General features: G+C 41.5%; 1 protein-coding gene across 1 annotated transcript; it reads left to right on the forward strand.

Moving 5' to 3' along the window:
- The first annotated feature begins 3,151 nt into the window (after positions 1-3,151).
- Positions 3,152-18,691, forward strand: LOC139217454 (apolipoprotein B-100-like). Its single transcript, XM_070848750.1, has 28 exons — positions 3,152-3,234; positions 3,710-3,739; positions 4,008-4,120; positions 4,241-4,386; positions 4,487-4,634; positions 4,771-4,923; positions 5,130-5,254; positions 5,371-5,456; positions 5,560-6,004; positions 6,119-6,233; positions 6,315-6,461; positions 6,544-6,755; positions 6,877-7,072; positions 7,167-7,346; positions 7,466-7,669; positions 7,785-7,952; positions 8,062-8,267; positions 8,526-8,708; positions 8,802-8,932; positions 9,048-9,258; positions 9,347-9,519; positions 9,730-9,890; positions 9,978-10,087; positions 10,183-10,556; positions 10,768-16,797; positions 16,889-17,000; positions 17,218-17,404; positions 17,502-18,691. The coding sequence occupies exons 1-28, from the start codon at positions 3,177-3,179 to the stop codon at positions 18,483-18,485; spliced, it is 11,388 nt and encodes a 3,795-aa protein (XP_070704851.1). The 5' UTR covers positions 3,152-3,176; the 3' UTR covers positions 18,486-18,691.
- The last annotated feature ends 370 nt before the right edge of the window (positions 18,692-19,061 follow it).

Raw genomic sequence — 19,061 nt, forward strand, 5'->3', positions numbered from 1 at the left:
CTTATTTGTAAAAAAATAAAAACTTATTTGAGATTATAAATGAATGGTCTTACTTTTTCTTTTTGCCAAGTGACTGTGGTTTAAGCAGGATAATTCCGTTCAAGGTGCCCATAATCAGGAATTAATGGGCGATGAGAGGCAGTGAGCCGTCCGACATGCAGCATGCAGCCTGATAATGGACACCTCGTCGGGCATTATCCCTTACATAACAAGTCACATATCACAGACTGAAACATATCAACTTCTCATGTATCATTGTGGTTTTAAAATCATAGATAAAAAGTACTGAGACCATTTGTGAGCTGCTGATCTGAATTAAAAGCATCCAGACTGATTCTCATTTGACATTATAGGATCTCATTCTATCTGCTCTCTCTTAGGTTTCTTGTTTGGATTTATATAAATTCCTTTGAGACTAATCTATATCTTTAAATCAGACTTATCATAACCCCTATCGAGGAACGTGAGATTTTCAAAAATATCTCATGTGTGCTGGCTAAGTCGTGGCTCTGTGCTGCAGCGGTTTTATTCCCTGAGATCAGAAATGGACCAGTTTTGAAGAGAGAAGGACCTCTTCATGAGCTCAGTGACCCTCTCTGGTTGGCATTTTTAGTGGACTCACTGATCACCTGAACACACTGAACAAGAGCCTACAAGGCAAAGACCAGCTTGTACCACAACTAGTAAATGAAAGCCTACTAATGGAAAGGCTGTTTTTTATATGATATACATCACCTCTAGTGGATTAAAGTTAGCAATATACCTCACTTCTAGTGAGTGGCCCAGCCCTTTGTATGTTTTTCTGTATGTGGCCCTCAGTGAAAAAAGTTTGGACACCCCTGCTGAGTTTTTAAACTTCTAGTAGCATTATGGAACTGTTTTTCTAAGTTTAGGTAGTGTATGCAAAAAGGACACAGACTTAGGGTTAAAAGGGATGTTTGATGCATCAATCTTTTCTTAATAAAGGTTGAGAAGAAAGGATTGCATGGAATGAGGCATTAAAAAGAACGGGCCATTATAATGGAGAAATATGAGGAATATAAACAACTGTTGTTGAAATGAAGCCAAAAGCGGAATACTGCAGGATAGATTGATTGATATTTATTTTACCACTCTCTGTGCCTCCTGTTTATTCCTGATGTACCAGCTATAGAGGCCTAATTTAAGACAGCATATTTAAACACATACAAGTGCATTTAGGTCTGACACTGTCCCATAATGAAGGAGACATGGAAACCACTGCAGTCGGATTAAAGTGAAATGAACTTTATTGATTTAATATTATCTGTGATAAATACCAATAGACTAATCAGTTTTCTAATCAGTGTAGCTGCAGTACAGTTGGTACAGTACAATACAAAATGGACTTTGCACCTAATCAGGACCAGGTTTAAAAATATAATCCACAAAGGTCTGTAGCTGCTGAGCCTTCATTTATTATTTTAGTGTGTGGATGTTCTGCTGTGGAAGATTTGTTTGTGTGTGTTAATATAACAGAGCCTATAGTTTCCTGTGACAACATGATGCATACAGCGTGTGCTACTGTAACTGCACAGCTTCATTTGGGGCCATTACTAACGTACAGCTCAACAAGTTTGCATCATAATTTGCACATGTCAAATTTAAGGTCATCCCTCATCTTAAAATCTACATTGCTCATAGAGAATGGGGAAAAGAGAGCAGTGCTTTTAACAGCCAATTCAACCTGAAACTGAGACCAGGTTAAGTTACCATGGTGATGCAGCCAGGTTAAAAGAGAGCCACCTTCGTGACACCGAAAACCCCGGCTTTAGGCTCAACATAGCACGCCAACCCTCTAATCTTGCTTCTGAGTACACCCCTCTGCTTTATCACTACTGTTTCTGACCAGACAGACTTCAGTGATGGCAAACAATCCAACAGCTGTCAGCACTTTTTTGTTCATTGTTGTTAAATTTTGACTGGTGCACAGAAACTTAAGACATCATCTTCTGAGCCCCAACTACTTCAATTAGTGAGAAAAAACACCCTGAACATTTCTCTCTTGTGCAAATTTGTCTTTGTAAGATTTGGTTGATGTTTTGAAGGCTATATTTATGATATCTCTGGAACAATTATCCCTAGAGGTGATTTCAATATGACTTTGGAATGGCCTCAAGTATGTTATGATAACCGGTTCATAGAACTTAATGCACTCAAAATCACTTAAACACAGAATACAGAGACTGTAGTCCAATGCTCCTTTGACAAGATGGTTGATAACAAACTGTACAAGTTCAGTGTTACAACTCCTTATCACTGGCTAAGGCACACTACTGAATAAGCATTTTATGGTTATGATTACGCAATGCATGCCTCTCGCCTTTATACATCAAGTAAAATTGAGAACCTGAAAATGTGAGGAATGTTTTAAATCTTTATTGGCTGTTGGTTATTAACATTAGAGTTTTAAGTACATTTAATATTGCATTACATTACATTATGAGGCTGAAAAGTACTACGTGCAAAAGCTGAAACAAAACCTTCCTCTGACTTACTTAGTAGATGTATGAAATGTGCTGGTGCAGATGCAGCGACATGATCCTATACAAAGGTCTCTCATTAGCATTCACTGCAGTGATACTTTTGGGAAAATCTGGAAGTATTAAAAAAACTCCAAACTATAATTTTTGTGTGACCAAAGAAGCAAGAACAGGATAATATTGGTGTTACATTACAATCTGGTATTGCACCTACTCAGACTGAGTATACAGTATATTATATATATTTTTCAATGACCTTTCAAGGAAAAAAAAGACTTTGCTCAGTCTAATGACCTTTACTCTGGAGTGATATTCATCACCACTGATGTAGCGAGTGTGAATTCTTCTGTTATATGTATTATAAAGCACTTCTGCTTACTTATCACTTTGAATTATATTATTCAGAATGCTACTTGACCATGTTAATAGATTTCAACACAGAAATGCAGATTCTGAACCTTGGCAATAATATTCAAGGAAAGCTTTATGAAACTAGTTGCCTTTGTCCCTCCACACGTACGTATATCTTGGACTTTGGAGCTGGGACAGCACTGTGTGTAATTCTCCCCTCCCCCCATACAGAAAACCTTTGGTATATAAGGCCTATGAGGAGGTTGAGCCCTCAGTCTCATCTGAGTACTCATCAAAGGAGCAGAAAGGAGTTCCACAGAGTCCATGATGGGGGACTCAAAGCTCTGTCTTTCCCTACTCCTAATCACACTTGCATCGACTTGTAAGTATTTTGTACACCTAGACACACACACACATATATATAATAAGGATACCATTAATACAATGAAATATTATTAAGTGAAAACACTGATCTCTCTGGGAACTAATATAATTTTCCTGCAGGAGGAAACAAGATTTATTCTAGATTAACCGTTTATAGGGCACTCATTGAAATACTTAGAAATTCTAAATTTCAACCCTAGATCATTACTGGTGGTCATTACAAGACTTTTTTACTTTTGTGAATTTTTCAAAAAAATGTTTAATGTTATAGTGAAAATCAAGGTCAATGAAGTTACCATATATGGTTCCTTGCCGGTCTGTCATGTAGCCTGATTGTCGCTGATTGGCTTGGAGAAATCTTGTAGTTCTACTGCCTCATGGTCAGGCACTCCCACTTAAGTTACCAAATATGGTCCCTTGCCTGATAAAGGGTTAAGACTAAAGATCTATTTTTTTTGTGATTGTCATTACAGATGCCCAAGAGGAGCATTCCACATGCCTGAGTAAGTTCCAGTATTTATTTGTTGTTGATATCTACACAACCTTACATTGAAATGTTGATCACACTGCAGTGTTGAAGTAATTAAAAAAGGTGATAAGAGGTAAACTGAATTTTAATGGTGGCGCGTGTAGTATTTTTTTCCTCACATTTCTGAATTAAAACACTATATAGATAAATAATAGCTAAACTGCTAAGGCAAACTGTTGGACTTTCTAACAGTACTTGCAACATACTGAAATCTCATGTAAATTCATGATCCTCTCTACCAGTAAACCAAAGGTACAAAGCCTACCACAAGTATGAATACCTGTACGAAGCTGAGTCCTTGAATGCCATCAATGGTGCTTCACAACTCAGGAATGGACCTAAGGCCACTTGCAAAGTATGTGCCACTGTGTTTTAAAAGCTAAATGTCATTATTCTATTTCTGTCAAATCCAATTAAGCTATTCTTTTCTACACTATATCTGGCAGGGAAAAGCTAAAAAATGTACTTTAAACAGGTTGAAATTGAAGTGCCTCAAACTTGTAGTTTCATCGTCCACACCACTGGCTGCAGCCTGAGCGAGGTGGTCGACATGGACGCAGAGGGCAACCCTGTGTTCGGTCCTGCACCCAGCTCTGATGCCTTTGCTGCTGAAATGGAGAGGTGTGTAACATCAATAGTTGGCAGTTTAGTAGCACATGCATTATGCAATGAAACATATTTGCTACAGGCCTTATTGGTAAAAGTCTCACATTTTCTGTAGATATCCTCTGAAGGTTGTGGTTGAGGGTGTGTACAATGTGAAACTGTACCCTGAGGATGGTGAGACAACAACAATCCTGAACTTCAAGAGGGGTATCATCTCTGCCCTGGCTGTGCCTCTGCTGGAGGAAGACAAGAATAAGAAGATGGTAAGCCTACCACTTATTACTGTGCACTAAGAATGAAACACTTAGCACTCTCCTCATGTGATAACTGCTTCCTCAAATACAATAAAAAGAATGTGCAATTAAATTATATCTGTATCTCTGTTTACACCCATTCCAGCCCACCGTCCACGGCATGTGCAAGACCCATTACTCCGCCAACACCAGAGAGGACATTGCAACTGACATCAGCCTCACAAGGGATCTGTCTGGATGTGACAAATTTGTCCCCATGAAAGATCACACCAGCCCCTTTGCACTTATCTCTGGCATGGTAAGACATCCAAGCAACACATGGGTGAATCTGGTTTAAAATGTAGATAAATGTCATTCACGGACTGACATTCAAGATCCAACAAAAATCACATCACTGTACTAATTCTGTTTGACATATAATCTCTCTGCAGTGTAGTGTAAAAGCTTTCACAATGCTGTTAAAATCAAGAATCTTGCAGATTAGCTGAATTCTTTGTGTTTCAGCACTACCCTCTTGCCCAGCTGGTCAGAAGCTCACAGACCTGCAACTACAAGTTTGACAATGAGAAAAAGCACATGACCTCTGGGTCCTGCTCTGAGAAACACATGCTCATTCCCTTCTCTCACAAGTAAGTCAAACCTTAAACTGAACTCAATGCTGTGCTTCATTATGTTAGTGTATGTACTGATATGTCTTGTCCAAGGGTTCAATTGTACTCTTCAACCTCATGCTGCCTCTCCACAGGGGGAAATATGGAGTTGCCAATGTTGGAAAGCAACAACTGTCTCTGGTCGAGGTTTCTCCTTACAATCAAAGAGTTTTTGACCACAGTAAGTTTCCCTTCTTATCTGTGTTATTGTTATTTATGACTTATTATTAAAAATGAACTAAAGGTATGAATAACTAATTCCAAACATTTCACATATATCATAGGTGACATTGTCAAGGGTCTTCATATGGATGCTGTTGAGGACAAGAGTGTTGTCCAGGACAAAGATGCAGGTCTGACGCTCCTGAGAGAACTGGCCACTCTGCCAGAGACAGAGGGTGAGAGGAGGGCCCACCTCTTCCACAAGCTTGTCACCATGGTCCGAGGAATGAAGGCTGAGACCCTGGGTCCCACTATTCCTGAGGCCCTTGCCGTGTCCCGTGTTCTGACCTACCAGGTTCTGGCTCAGTGTGGAACCCCTGAGTGCAGCAGCGCCATCATGCAGATCCTCAGGACTTTTGACAGCTCTTCACTCGAGGTTGATGCCACTGTTTTTGCAATGGGACTCATGTCAAATCCCTCTGCCCTCCTGATCAATGACATGCTTGAGATGGCCAAATACAAGCCCAGCAAGCCCATCATGTATGCCCTGAGCAATGTTGTCAAGAGGTGAGTGAAGTCAACCACACTTTTTTCCAAGTAGAAGAATAGCTTTCAGCTTTCTGTAAAATAACACAGGGTTTAATTGAATGTGTTTTTAATTTGAAAAATCCTCTTGAACAGGTTATACAAAGCTGAAGGAAAACTGATCCCTGAAATTAACTCTGTTGCTGAGTTCATGGCTGCCCAGTTGGGTGACTGTTCTGGTGACAAGGAGAACACTTTCATGACACTGAGAGTGGGTAACCTTCCCTATAAATCAAATGTAAATGACTGCCAACACCAATAAGCAGAGTATTAATGTGTCTGTTCATTCTAGGTTATTGGAAACATGGCTCCAGCTGTGGTACCTGGTAGTCCTGCCCTCAAGGCTGCTGTGATGCAGTGTGTGAACCAGCCTGCAGCCTCCCCGGCTGTGCAGCAGGCCGCCGTTCAAGTGTACAGGCTGACTCCTGTGCCTGAAGAGGCAAGAGAATTCTTTCAAAGGTCTGACAAATTATTGGAATAAATCTACTGTATACTCATCTATTGATCTCTATTGTTCACAGGCCAGAGAGGTTCTCATGCAGGTGGTTCTGGACAGTGCCAGTCCCGCCCAAAAGCGTATTGCTGCATATCTGGTACTTATGAAGGATCCCCAGTCTACTGAACTGGTGCAGATGGCTGATGCCTTGCCCAAAGAGCAGGACAAACAAGTCAAGAGCTTTGTGATCTCCCACATTACCAACATTTTGAGCTCAACTGAGCCAGAGACACAAGAGTAAGCAGTTAGAGCTTCATATCTATTTTTTCAAATTTGTTGAGTCATCAACATGATAAGCAGGTGTCCCGATTGCACCATCATCAATGGTTTAACTGTAGCATTTATTTTGTTCCCACAGACTGAGATATAAGATTCGTGATGCCCTGCAGGGAAATGAGGTTGGGCCCATTATGGATCCCACCAAGTTCTCTCGCAACTACAAGATCGGATCTGTGGAGGGCAACATGATCTTTGAGGGTACCAGCTACCTGCCCAAGGAGGTCATGCTTGAAATGACTCTGAAGGCATTTGGCTTTGACATTGACATGATGGAGGTAACCAATTTGAGATATTTCAATTGATTGAGGTAATCTAGTCAATCATTCAGTAGGCTAAGTTGTGTCTGTGCAAAATTTGTCATCTTTATAGGTTGGTATGGAGGGCAAAGGATTTGAGCCAACCGTTGACGCCCTGTTTGGAGAGAATGGCTTCTTCCCTGACTCTGCCCTGAAGACAATGTACTTTGTCTCTGACTACATGCCAGTCAGAGTCAAACAGGTGCTGCAGAACATCATGCCTGCAATGAAAAAGGACAGAATGAAGAGACAGGTACTCAGACCAATCTGCTTTGTATATATTAGATATTATATCTCCTGAGTAGTCACGAAGTGGGATTTTTACAAATGGCAATGAATTTAGTCATATAATATGGACATTTATATGTTAAGGCCTCCCAGAACCTGATGAGGGACATTGGACGCAACCTCAACAAACTTGTGAGGGAACTGAAGGCTGCACAGACTCCTGAGGCAATGGTTTATCTGAGGCTTTTGGGAAATGAGCTGGGATATCTGAAGAGCAACGAAATGGAGGAGATGGCCTACTCTGCTGCCATGATGATTGACAGCATGTTCAAGATGGTCCCAACTGATGTAAGGACGTTATTGGTTAATGTTTGAAGAGAAAATGACAATGATACAATACATTCATTTAGGGAACTCCTTGTTTATGAGTTAAATGTTTTATGTGCATGTTTATTCGCCACAGCTAATGAAGGCACTGATGACCAAGACTGACAACACAATCTTTGCCCATTACATCTTCATGGACAATGAGTTCTTCCTGCCCACTGCAACCGGTGTGCCTCTGAGGATTGCACTGTCTGGTACTTTCACCCCTGGCATCAAGGGAGGATTTAAGATTGCTCCTGATATGGTAATTATCATTAAAGAAAACCTTCCAAAAATGTGTTTCACAGTCAACTAATAATTGCATGGGTTTCTATTTCACACAATCATAACCAAGGTTTACTGTGGTCCCACAGAGTGAAGTTACCTTCATGCCCTCTGCTGGCATTGAGTTTGTAACTCAGTTTGGCTCCGACATCTCTGAATATGCCAGCTCTGGATTAGAGATGCACACCTCCATTTTCCATGAGAGTGGGCTCACTGCCAAGCTCTCCATGACACGTGACGCTGCCAAGTTGACCATCCCTGCTCCAACGAGCCCTACAAAGCTCATCAAAATGACGTAAGAATTAGTAGAATTATTCTGTGTCCTGATTAGTAATGCAGAAAGAAACACACAGAAGCTGTTTTGCATATCTGTCTGTAATGCAACTGTTAAGTTAACACTAGCTAACCTAAAGTATAAAGTGGACAATAAGGATAGCTGTTTTTGTGGCTTGAATGCGTATTTTCATCTGTGTAATCATGTCCTCATGAAACAATTTAGGGTTTTTTATATTTGTGCTTGCAAAATTTCAACTTCTCTACATTTAAAATTTAGAAACACCCTGGTGGCAGTGACTGGATCAGAGGTGAAGACCATCCCCCCTATGGTGATGGACAAGGTTGATGTCAGTGAGTGCACTCCCTTCTTCGCTGGGATGAAATACTGCACTGCTCTGCAGTACACTGACGCTTTCTCTCAGGAGACGGCCCCCTACTTCCCCTTCACTGGGGACAGCAAGTGAGCAAGACTTTGTAAACCACCAGCAAATAATTTTCCATTTAAAATAAATTACTTGTGAATATTAGCGAACTCATTGAATTATCTAAACAGATTTGCTGTGGACCTCCATCCTACTGGTGAAGTCACCGAGTACATAGCCACTGTTGCCTACGAGCTCCTCAGGGAGGGAGAAGAGGGCCGGCAGAAGGTTGACTCTGTCAAGTTTGTTCTGAGGGCTGAAGGTAATGTGCAATATAAACAACATGGTAAAATCTTTTCATGTTTTCAGTGGCTCAAGTGGCCCTAGAAATTAAAGGGAAATTAAGTAATACTTTTGTAATGGTTGGCCAACAACAGGTGCAGAGCCCACTGAAGCTAGAGCAATCATGAAATATAACAGAAGGAGGAATGTCATCAGTGCTGACATCCAGATCCCTGACTATGATGTGGAGGCTGGCCTCAGGCTGGGTGTTGTTGATGGAAACACCAAGGGCAAAGGAACTCACTCCATCTCTCTTGACTTTGTAAACAAGAACATCCCTCAGCTCTCCCTGGTTGGCCGTGCCAAGTAAGAAATGAACAATAAATCCTCAGGATATAACATTAACATCAGCCTCATCACTGAGAGTACACTAACCCACTGTAATATTTTTCAGTCTGAAGGCCATGAAGGAAGGTATGCTGCAAGTCCAACTTCTTGTTCCCTCAATCAGTGCTGATGCCACTGTCACAGCTAACATGAAGCGTGATGAAGAACTGGAACTGGAGCTTAAGAGTGAAGTCAAGGTGATGGAGGCCACCTCTGAGCAGAAAATCACAATGAAATATGGTAATGTAATCTACCAGAATATTAGAAAATGTTGTTTTAATTGTTGTTGAGAATTTCTAACCATCCTAGACTAAAACATTTTGCCTGAAAGAAAATGCCAAATTTTGTTTTGTTCAGAGTAAGTGTTCTTCCAGATTAACTCTAATTTCGAGTTTAGGGGAATGTATGCTCATATCTCAGGATTCAGTTCATTATTCTCTATTGTTGCAGATGACAGCAAGATTGAGGTTGAGTTCAAGTCTGATGTGAACACTGAGACCACCATCTTGCCAAACGCCGATGTGGTTGAGAAGTATGGCAATGAGCTTCTTGACATGGAGGTGGGACAGACCGACATGAGAGTCCGCCACATCTTCAAGAAGTTTGTGGAGGTATGAATCTTTCATTGAACAATTATTAAAACCTTTCGGGTTACAAATGTGAGGCATGCGTAAAACAGTGATTGTCTTTTTTCTTAGGCTGCAAATAACTACATGGAAAAGTATGGTGCTGATCTCCCTTACATTCAGAACTTCAGAGTACCTGATATGCCAGAGATTTCCCTGCCAGAGACACTGTTCCTGAATACGTAAGCGTGAACAACTTCATGATAAATGTTTATATTACAGAATTTATTTGGAAACATTTATGCATTATTTACTTATACATCTGTGTTTTTATCAGTGAGGCAAAGGCTGTCTACTACTTCAACAACGAGCGCTTCACCATCGCTATTCCTCTCCCTCTTGGAGGAAAGTCAATAGAGGAGCTTAACTTCCCACCAGCTTTGACCACACCCCATGTGTCTCTACCCCAGTTTGGACTGGAGATCGTCTCCATGGAGGTCCCCATCCCAGAGCTTGTTATCCCAGAGAGCCTTACTCTGTCTGTTCCTCTGTTTGGCAAAGCTGAGGTTTCAACTCTGATGAAGAGCAACCTATACAACATGGAGGCCTCAATGGCTGCTGGCAAAGATGTTGTGGAGACACCAAGCTACTCAGCTAAGTTTGATGTTAAGGGAACCTCCCCCCTTGACATCCTGTCAATGAAGATTGAAGGTAAAGAATAAATGTTATTCAAATATTTAGAATTTTTTACACAAATATCTTACAATGATGTGTTGTTCACTGTCAGTAGAGCACTTCAATAGTGGCTTGTGTATATTTCTCATAGCAGCAAATTCATCTCTTTGCGTTTCGTCAAAAGTTATTAGACTATGCGATCCTCAGTTACCAATTATAGTTCTTCCTCATTTTGTGTTTCATTTAGGATCTGGAATGTTGGCCACCACTGATTCCATCAAGGCCCATTTGAAAAGTTCCTTTATCCATAAATTCATTGAAGCCAGTATTAGTATTGTTGAGGATGCAACTATCACAGACAAAATCAATGTGAAATCAAGCAGCAAGATTGAAGCCACAAGCCCATTTGGTCTCAACATTGAACTAGAGCACTCTGGCATGGCTGGCATTAACACTGAAGAAATCTCTGCTGATAGCAACTTTGAGGGGATCTTCAAGGCTGGACCCATGTATGGCAAGACCACTTCAACACAGTCATTTGCCATCTTCCCATTCAGGCCAGAAGCAAAGATTGATTCTACTGTTCAGTTTGACTCCACCATTGTTAAGGCCCAGAATACATTTGCAGCAACCCTGGCCAATGGTGAACTCTCAGTTGTGTCTAATACCAATGCATTTGAAGACATCTTGACCCATGTTGCTGAGCTTTCCTTCAAAGACAGCAAGCTGTCACTGAAAAGTGATGCAAATGCCCTTGCTCTTGGCATGAAGATCCGTAACCAGGCTGAAGCCACTGCTGGTGCAGGTGAAATCGTCATGAGAATGGAAACAAATGCAGATCACTCTGAAAACCGTGTTTACTCTCTGATGACTGCCACTTTTGATGTCAATGGTCTGGCTGTGAACAGTGATGCCACTGTGAAGCTCCTTGAGAATGAGGCTACTCACAAGGCTACTCTGACAATGAACAAGGATGGTTTGACCACAAGTGGAACAACTACTCTCCAGAGCCCCCTGGCCCTGGAAAACACCTTCAGTGCTGGGCTTGATGCTTCAAAGGCCACTCTATCCGTTACCAACAAAGCTGCAGTACGTGACATCAACGTTGATAATTCCAACACCATGATCATTACTCTCTCTAGCCTTGACTTCAATTCAAAGGCTGAAGCCACCGCAAATGAGTTTGCCTCTTACACTCATGATATCACCATCGACCTGAAACCATACACTGCTTCTGCAAATGTCAATAACAACCTGAAACTTCTGGCGGCCAACTTCATTAATGAGGCTCAGCTGCAGGCAGAGCTATACAAGATGGACCTGACTGGAAGCCTGAAAGCCATCTATGGTGAGGAGGAGATCAAGCACACCTATCAGGTCAATTATGCTGATATGACTGCTAACGCAAAGTGCAGCACCACTGGAAAACTCTTTGGAACTCACATGAACCACAACACCGAGATTGAAGTTATTGGTCTTGCTGCCAGGATCACCAATGATGCCCGCTTCAACTCACAGCCAATGCGCTTTGACCATACCATCCGTTGCAGCATTGTTCCTTTTGATTTCAACCTTGATGCTATTTTCAATGCTGATGGAGACATGACCATGTATGGAAAGCACAGTGCCCAGCTCTATGGCAAGTTCCTCCTTAAAGCACAACCCCTTGCTTTTGCTAGCTCACATGAATGCAGAGCATCAGTATCCCAGCACATGGACAATGGTTTTGCCCTTGAGACTACATTTGACAACAAGATGGATAATGTTCTGTCACTCCAAGAGCAGAAGACCAGTTTTAGAATGAGGTCTAAAATGAATGAGCATATCTTTAATCAAGACATGAATGTTTACAACACTGCTGAAAGAACTGGAATTGAGGTTTCTGGCAGCTTCCTCACAAACATCCTCAACACAGAATCCACAGAGAATCAAGAATTCACCATCTCTGGCTTCCTCAAGTATGACAAGAGCACAGATAGTCATATAATCCAGTTCCCTCTGATTGAAAGTCTGCCTGCCTTCTTGGAAAGCATCAAAGGCATTGTTGTACAAGTTGCAGAAGCACTGCAAGACTACATCAACAAAGACGAGATAAGGGCTAAACTTGAAGCTCTTCCTCAGCATGTAAGTGACTTTGTTTCCCAACTGAATGTAGAGGGCAAGGTAGATCAACTGAAGCAGTATTTCAGTGATTTTACCCAAGAATATGTCATCTCCATGGATGACGTGGAAGCCTCTTTGAGAAACCTGAAGGTTACTGTTGAGAAACTGCTGGCTGATTTCACTGCTTACATCCAAGACTTTGCTGGTATGATGAAGGAGATGATTATTCGTGGCACCCTACCTGAAACCCTCATTCAGAAAATCCAGCAACACCTAAATACTATAAATGAGGAGTACGACATCAAGGCTGTGGTTATGTATGTGATTGATACCATGATGGAGATGATCCAGCAGATTGACCTGGAAAAACTGGAGGGCAGCAGCATTGCATTCCTGCGTGATATTGACTCCAAGTATGAAATCAAGACTCAACTACAGATGATCATGAGTGATGTGAAACAAATAATTGACAGCTTTGACATTCAGAAATTTACTGCTGACCTGAAGAGGTTCATTTCATCCATCAACTTTAAAGCTCACATTGAGGAACTAATGAATCAGATTCCCACAAAGATTTTCAGCGATATAACAGATTATATTAGGGAAATAATTCAGGACCTTGACATCGTAGGTAAGATCAACTCATTCTACGCCAAGATCAGAGAGCTGATTGTAAAGTTTGAGGCTGACAAAAAGGTTCAAGCTGTCTTGGAAAAGGCTGTGGAGCTCATCAAGCAGTTCAGGATTGAGGAAACCTTCAGGGCTGTAGCGAAGATGCTGAAGGACGCAGATTTCCCTACCAAATTCATGCAAGTCTTCCAGGTTGCCATCGACTACTTAAAAACAACTGAGGTTAAGGATATGATTCAACAGCTGAATATGTGCATTGAAACTATTGTGCAGAAACTGAAGTCAATGGACTACAATGACTTCGTGGATAAAGCCAATCAATATATTGCTGAATACACTGCTTATATCAATGAGCTGATCAGGACTCTTGAAATCCCCCAGAAACTTGAGGCAACAAGAGATTTTGTCAACTTTGTCTTATCCTCTTCCAGAAACTTTATGGAGCGCCTGAGAGAAATCGAAGTTGCAGAAATTATTAAATCTTTTAAGGATTTCATTGACCAGCTAGTGTTTGAAAACGTTAGTGGATTTGCTGAATTCATAAAACAAGAAATTACAAATCTGGATGTCCATGCTGAAATTTCCTCTTATTTGCAGTTGGCAAGAAAGTGCTACACTGAGTTCATAACAATTGCCTCTAATATGTGCACTGCTTTGGTTGACCTCATCAAGAAGGTGGTACCTCAGCAAAAATTTGTCAGTGAGATATTGCAGATCATCGAGGGGCTCATTTCTGAACTGAAGAAAGCTGAATTCACCATGCCATCCTTCATCATTCCTTTCACTGATCTTGTTGTGCCTTCCCTGAAGGTCTGCCTAGATAAGCTTCACCAGTTTGAAATCCCATCACAGCTGGAAATCCCTGAGTTCACTATCTTGGGCTTCCACACTGTGCAAGCAACCAGCATCTCAATTAATGACATTAAACAGAGAATCATTGACTTAATTGATTTTGTTCTCAACTTTGAGATGAAGATGTTTGGTATGGGAGCTTCATTTGGAGACCTGACTATGAACTACCTTCCTACACTACCGGAGCTTTCACTTCCTGAGATTACTGTACCTGAGTTCTCCTTTCCCACTCTCCCTCATGTTCCAGCAGAGAAACTTGTTAAGACTCTCCAACTCCCGGCATTTAAGCTGCCAGTCATTCCTAGTGAGATCAGGATTCCAGGATTCGGTAAACTGAGCTATGAGATAAAAGTCAGCAGCCCCATCTACACCATTAGGAATGCTGCTGAAGTCCAGACGTCTCTTGATGTAGATGAAACACCTCAGTTGACAGCTTTTCTGACCTCCCAAGGGACATCTCTCAGGTTTGAGATCCTTAACTTCAACCTGGATTCCACTGCTCGTATTGCGGTAACCACGGGGCATCGTGTGATTGCTGCTGAGACCCTTAAGTTCACTCACAATTCTCTTGCATTAGACCACCATGCATCTGTGACATTTTATGATTTCTCAGCTCAGGCCTCAGCCAAGACCATAGTAAAGGCTACCACAGCCCCTTACAATGCTGAGCTTTTATATGAAGCTTTCTTAGCTACCAAGGGTGGTTTATCTGCCACTATAGACACTTCCTATAAACACGTACTCGACCTCCCAATAATTGGTCTCACTGGTGAGACATCTGTAATTCAAAAAGCTGTGGCCCGCCAGGAAGGTACCTCTGTTACAATAACTGTTGGAAACCAGGGTACTGCCACCTTCAACTCTCATGATAGTACCCACAAGAGCGACCTGCGGATCACAGTCAATCCAACCACAGCCAAGATGACCTTCACCAGTGACACAGATACATACCTTTTGAAGATGAAACAAACCCTGAGTGCTGATTTTGTCATTTTCAGCTATTTCAAGTTTGATATTCGCTCTGAAGCAGAAGGCCCCACAATTAAAAACAACCTTTTAGTGGGATCTGTAAATGCCAATCTGCATGACATGAAGCTTGAGCTGAAGGCAACCCATAGTACAGATTCAATTGGTATTGTGAGTGGAACCCTATCCAATGCGTTGGATGTTACTGTCTTTCCCAGACAGTTTGTGTTCAAATTTCAGAATAAGGGAAACACCAAGGTCAATTTTAATGATGCTCTTACTGCCAAAATTGATCTGCAGAATGATTACTCCGCAACCTTCAGGCCTGACATGCAACATGTGAGCACTATAACTCTTGTTCGTCTTAATCAGCACAAACTGTTGTGGAACTACACTGTAGAGAACAATGGGAGGGAGGCTGCCATCCTTGCCGCTATAGAAGGGGAAGCAAACCTTGATTTCCTTACTAGGCCCATCAGCATTCCCGAGATTGATCTCCCATTTGTTGACTTCCGTACTCCAGCTATTAGTGATCTTGACTTGTATGACCAGACTGGACTGAAGAGCATTTTGACAACCACTGAGCAGACCCTTAGTGTGGATGCCAAGATTGTTTACCAAAAAAGCCAGGCTGCCCCCCTTGTTGATATGATGAGTCTGATCCAGATTCCCTCTGTTGGTAACCTGATCACAGAGCTGTCCTTCAAGTCTGCCATCATGAATCTGAATGTTAATGCTGGACTGTATACTGAGGATGACCTTGTGTTCCGCCTGGGAGCTACCACAGCCTCTGTGTTTGACAGTCTAAAGGCCAAGCTTGATGGCACCACCAGTCTGACCACCAAGAGAGGAATCAAGCTGGCTAATTCCCTCTCCTTTGAAAATCGTCACATTGAAGGCACTCATGACAGCACCATCAGTATGAGTACTGAGACTTTTGACACTGCTATCTCTGTTTCTACCATTGGAAAGATTAACCTGCCTATACTCAACTTGGAAGCAAACCAAAATCTGGTTGCAGACACCAAAACCAAAGCAAATGCTGTCTCCACCTTGAGAATGATTGGTGATTTCAACATCCCTGTAATCAAAGCTGTTGGAAAGGCAGAGGCAGACCACAGTATGAAGCTGGAGGGAACCTTTGAGTATGCTTCCATGGAGTCATCCACTAAGGCAAACATGGATGGCACAGTGCTTGAAGACTATCTAGTTTTGGGAATCCTGGATAATGAGTTTAATCTGTATCTGAACAATGATGGCCTGCGCTCCACCTCCAAGGTTATCACTGATGCTAAGTTTAACTATGGCACCACCAAAGTCTTTGGCATGGATGTAAATGAAAATCTTGCTGTTGAAGCCTCCCTGAGCCGTGTGTATGCAGTGTGGAAGTATATTGGCAACAATGAAGCAAACCTGTTCACTTTCAACACCAAGGGCAAGCATGTTGCCCAGGCAACCATTGACTTTGCTCCAACATCTTCCTTGACTGCTGATACTCAGATTGACATCTCTCAGCCAAGTAGCCTGGGCGACCTCACCATCTTTGAGAAAACTGTTGCTGAAGTGACAGCCACTAAGCAGATGATCTCTGCCAATGCCAAATTTGTCAGCCCACTGTACACCACAAACCTGGCAGCTGAAGTAGAGGGCAGTGCTCCTGTCTTCAAGGTCACCTTTAAGTCCTCTGCCACCTCTGCCATTGTGCTCTTGGAATATGACACTGATGGTGAGTTTTTTATTAGCAAATAATACACTTTTACATCATGAATAAAAAGCATCATTATAAGGTTTTAACTAAAGTCAATGTTCTTCAACAGCTTCCATTATCATAACCTTTGAACAAGCTGGCCTAAGCCTGACTGGGAAGGTGGTTTTCACCCACAGTGATCTGACCTTGGACATTCAACACGTTCTTTCCCATACACTGAGGTAACATTTAAAATAAGCATTGTCTGTGATATTTGGAGGATTTTACAGTTGTAATTTAGAAGTTACTCCAAGATACACATAATCTACTTAAATCCCAAGAAAAGACACCATATGTTGAAATATATTGGTAATTATTTTCTGTAAAATTCTTCTGTTTCTTGGGTAAAATTGCCTTCTTAGCGATGGAAAAGTGACACATTCCTGCCTGTCCTTACAGTGACTCCCGTCTCACCCTGAATGTGGACATAACCAGCCCTGACTTCACTGACGTGAACTTGCGTTATGCTGTCCGCAAAGATGGAATTAGTGCCACAGTTTCTATCCCATCTGCTGGCTTCCTGGGTCTTCATGCCCATGGCAGGGTCCCATCTCAGATGAATGCCAGGCTTTATGGCCGTTATGCTGTAAGGATCCCATACTGCTATTGCTGCTAATATTTGCACACTTATAATAATCAGGAGTTTTACATCTCATTTTATGTTTGTTTTTTCTGTTCAACAGTCTGACCCAGGGAAAGATATTGATATATTCACCATCAGAGCCTCTGCCAAGGATGCTGATAAAATGAATCTTAAGATGGTCATCAACATGGACGCCCCTGACATCATGCTCAGCGGACTACAGGAAAGACTTCCAGCCATTACCTCTTGTTTGTCTAGTTTTGCTGAGAAATACCAACTGTTCAGATATGCTGCTCAGCTGAAGAATGTTGTGATGTACTATACTGAGGAGGCCTACAACATCGCAAACAACCATGCTCCACACCTGAGTCAAGTGTCTATCCTCTTTAGGAACACTATTGTTCACTATCAGAAGACTGTTCAGGTCTTCCTGGATGCTGCCATCAAGGTCCTGAGGGAGACCCAGGTCAAATTGCCTGGCTCTGAGGAGATGACTCATCTCATTGAGGTGCTAAATAAGATGACCACTGGCATTACCACTATGCTAGAGCGGACAATCCGCCTGGTGTCCGTTAATCTAGAGTATGCTTTCAAAGTCGTAATTGGCGCAATTAGTAAAATTCAAGTCACAATGCCCATTGGCGATGTCATGGCTGGAGCCAAAATAACTGAAAAGATTAAGGACAGGGTGAAGACTATGACTAATAGTTTTGTGGATTGTTTGAAGAACCTGGGGAGTCTAGATATGTTGCTGGAGGAACTGGGTGACAGCATAAAAGTTTTTGTTGACAAGGCTCAGGACTTTGTTGATAACACCCTAAAGTCTGATGTTCTTGATGGTATAGCTGGCCACATTAATGCCTTCTATGAAAAACACATAAGCTTCATAAAAACAGTCACCAAGTATGCAAATACAGCTGTGGACATGGAGTATATACGTGGCAGCATTTATTACATCCTGGATCTTTTAAGATCTGTTGTGAATCAAGTTAACAACACCGTTACTGACTATCTGCAGCAGGTTCCTACTCAGTACAGATCTTATGTAAAAGTCAAGGGCAGAAAGCTCGAGATTAATCTCTGAATCCATCTTCATGAGTAAGCTGAAAAACAGAAATGCTACCAGTTGAAATGCTTCCGAATTATCTAAACATAAACATGTAAGTGCTTAAAAGATGTTGAACATTATTTAAACAATAAATGGATAGAAATTCTAAAAGAACACAAAGTGTCATGTTCAGTGGATGAGAGTATAAAAATGGTATTACATGTAACACAAGCGCATCTAACAACTTGCATATCAGTTGTTCTGCAAGTCAAATGTTTCTGTCTTTGTGTTTGATAGTATAATGTGAAATAAAGTGTGTTTACTGAATAGAGCTGTGTAGCAATTATTTTTTCCCCAGTCATTTACTACACTACTTGCCTCTGCATGGACATGGGCAACAAATTCTAAATTTCCTATGTCCATAAAAATTGCAGAATTGCAGAATCCTGTAGTGTTTCATACACTGCTAGTAAAGTAGCAAAATAGTTAATCGGGTGAAAAACTACACATTATACCTCATCCTCAACATATGGGTATACTATTGTTTTTTTGCTAAAATATATTTCCAAAAGCAAAATGTGTCATAATTTTATTAACTGTCATTGACTCAAA

Source organism: Pempheris klunzingeri, chromosome 18, assembly GCF_042242105.1.
Source record: "Pempheris klunzingeri isolate RE-2024b chromosome 18, fPemKlu1.hap1, whole genome shotgun sequence".
Classification (NCBI taxonomy): Eukaryota; Metazoa; Chordata; class Actinopteri; order Acropomatiformes; family Pempheridae; genus Pempheris; species Pempheris klunzingeri.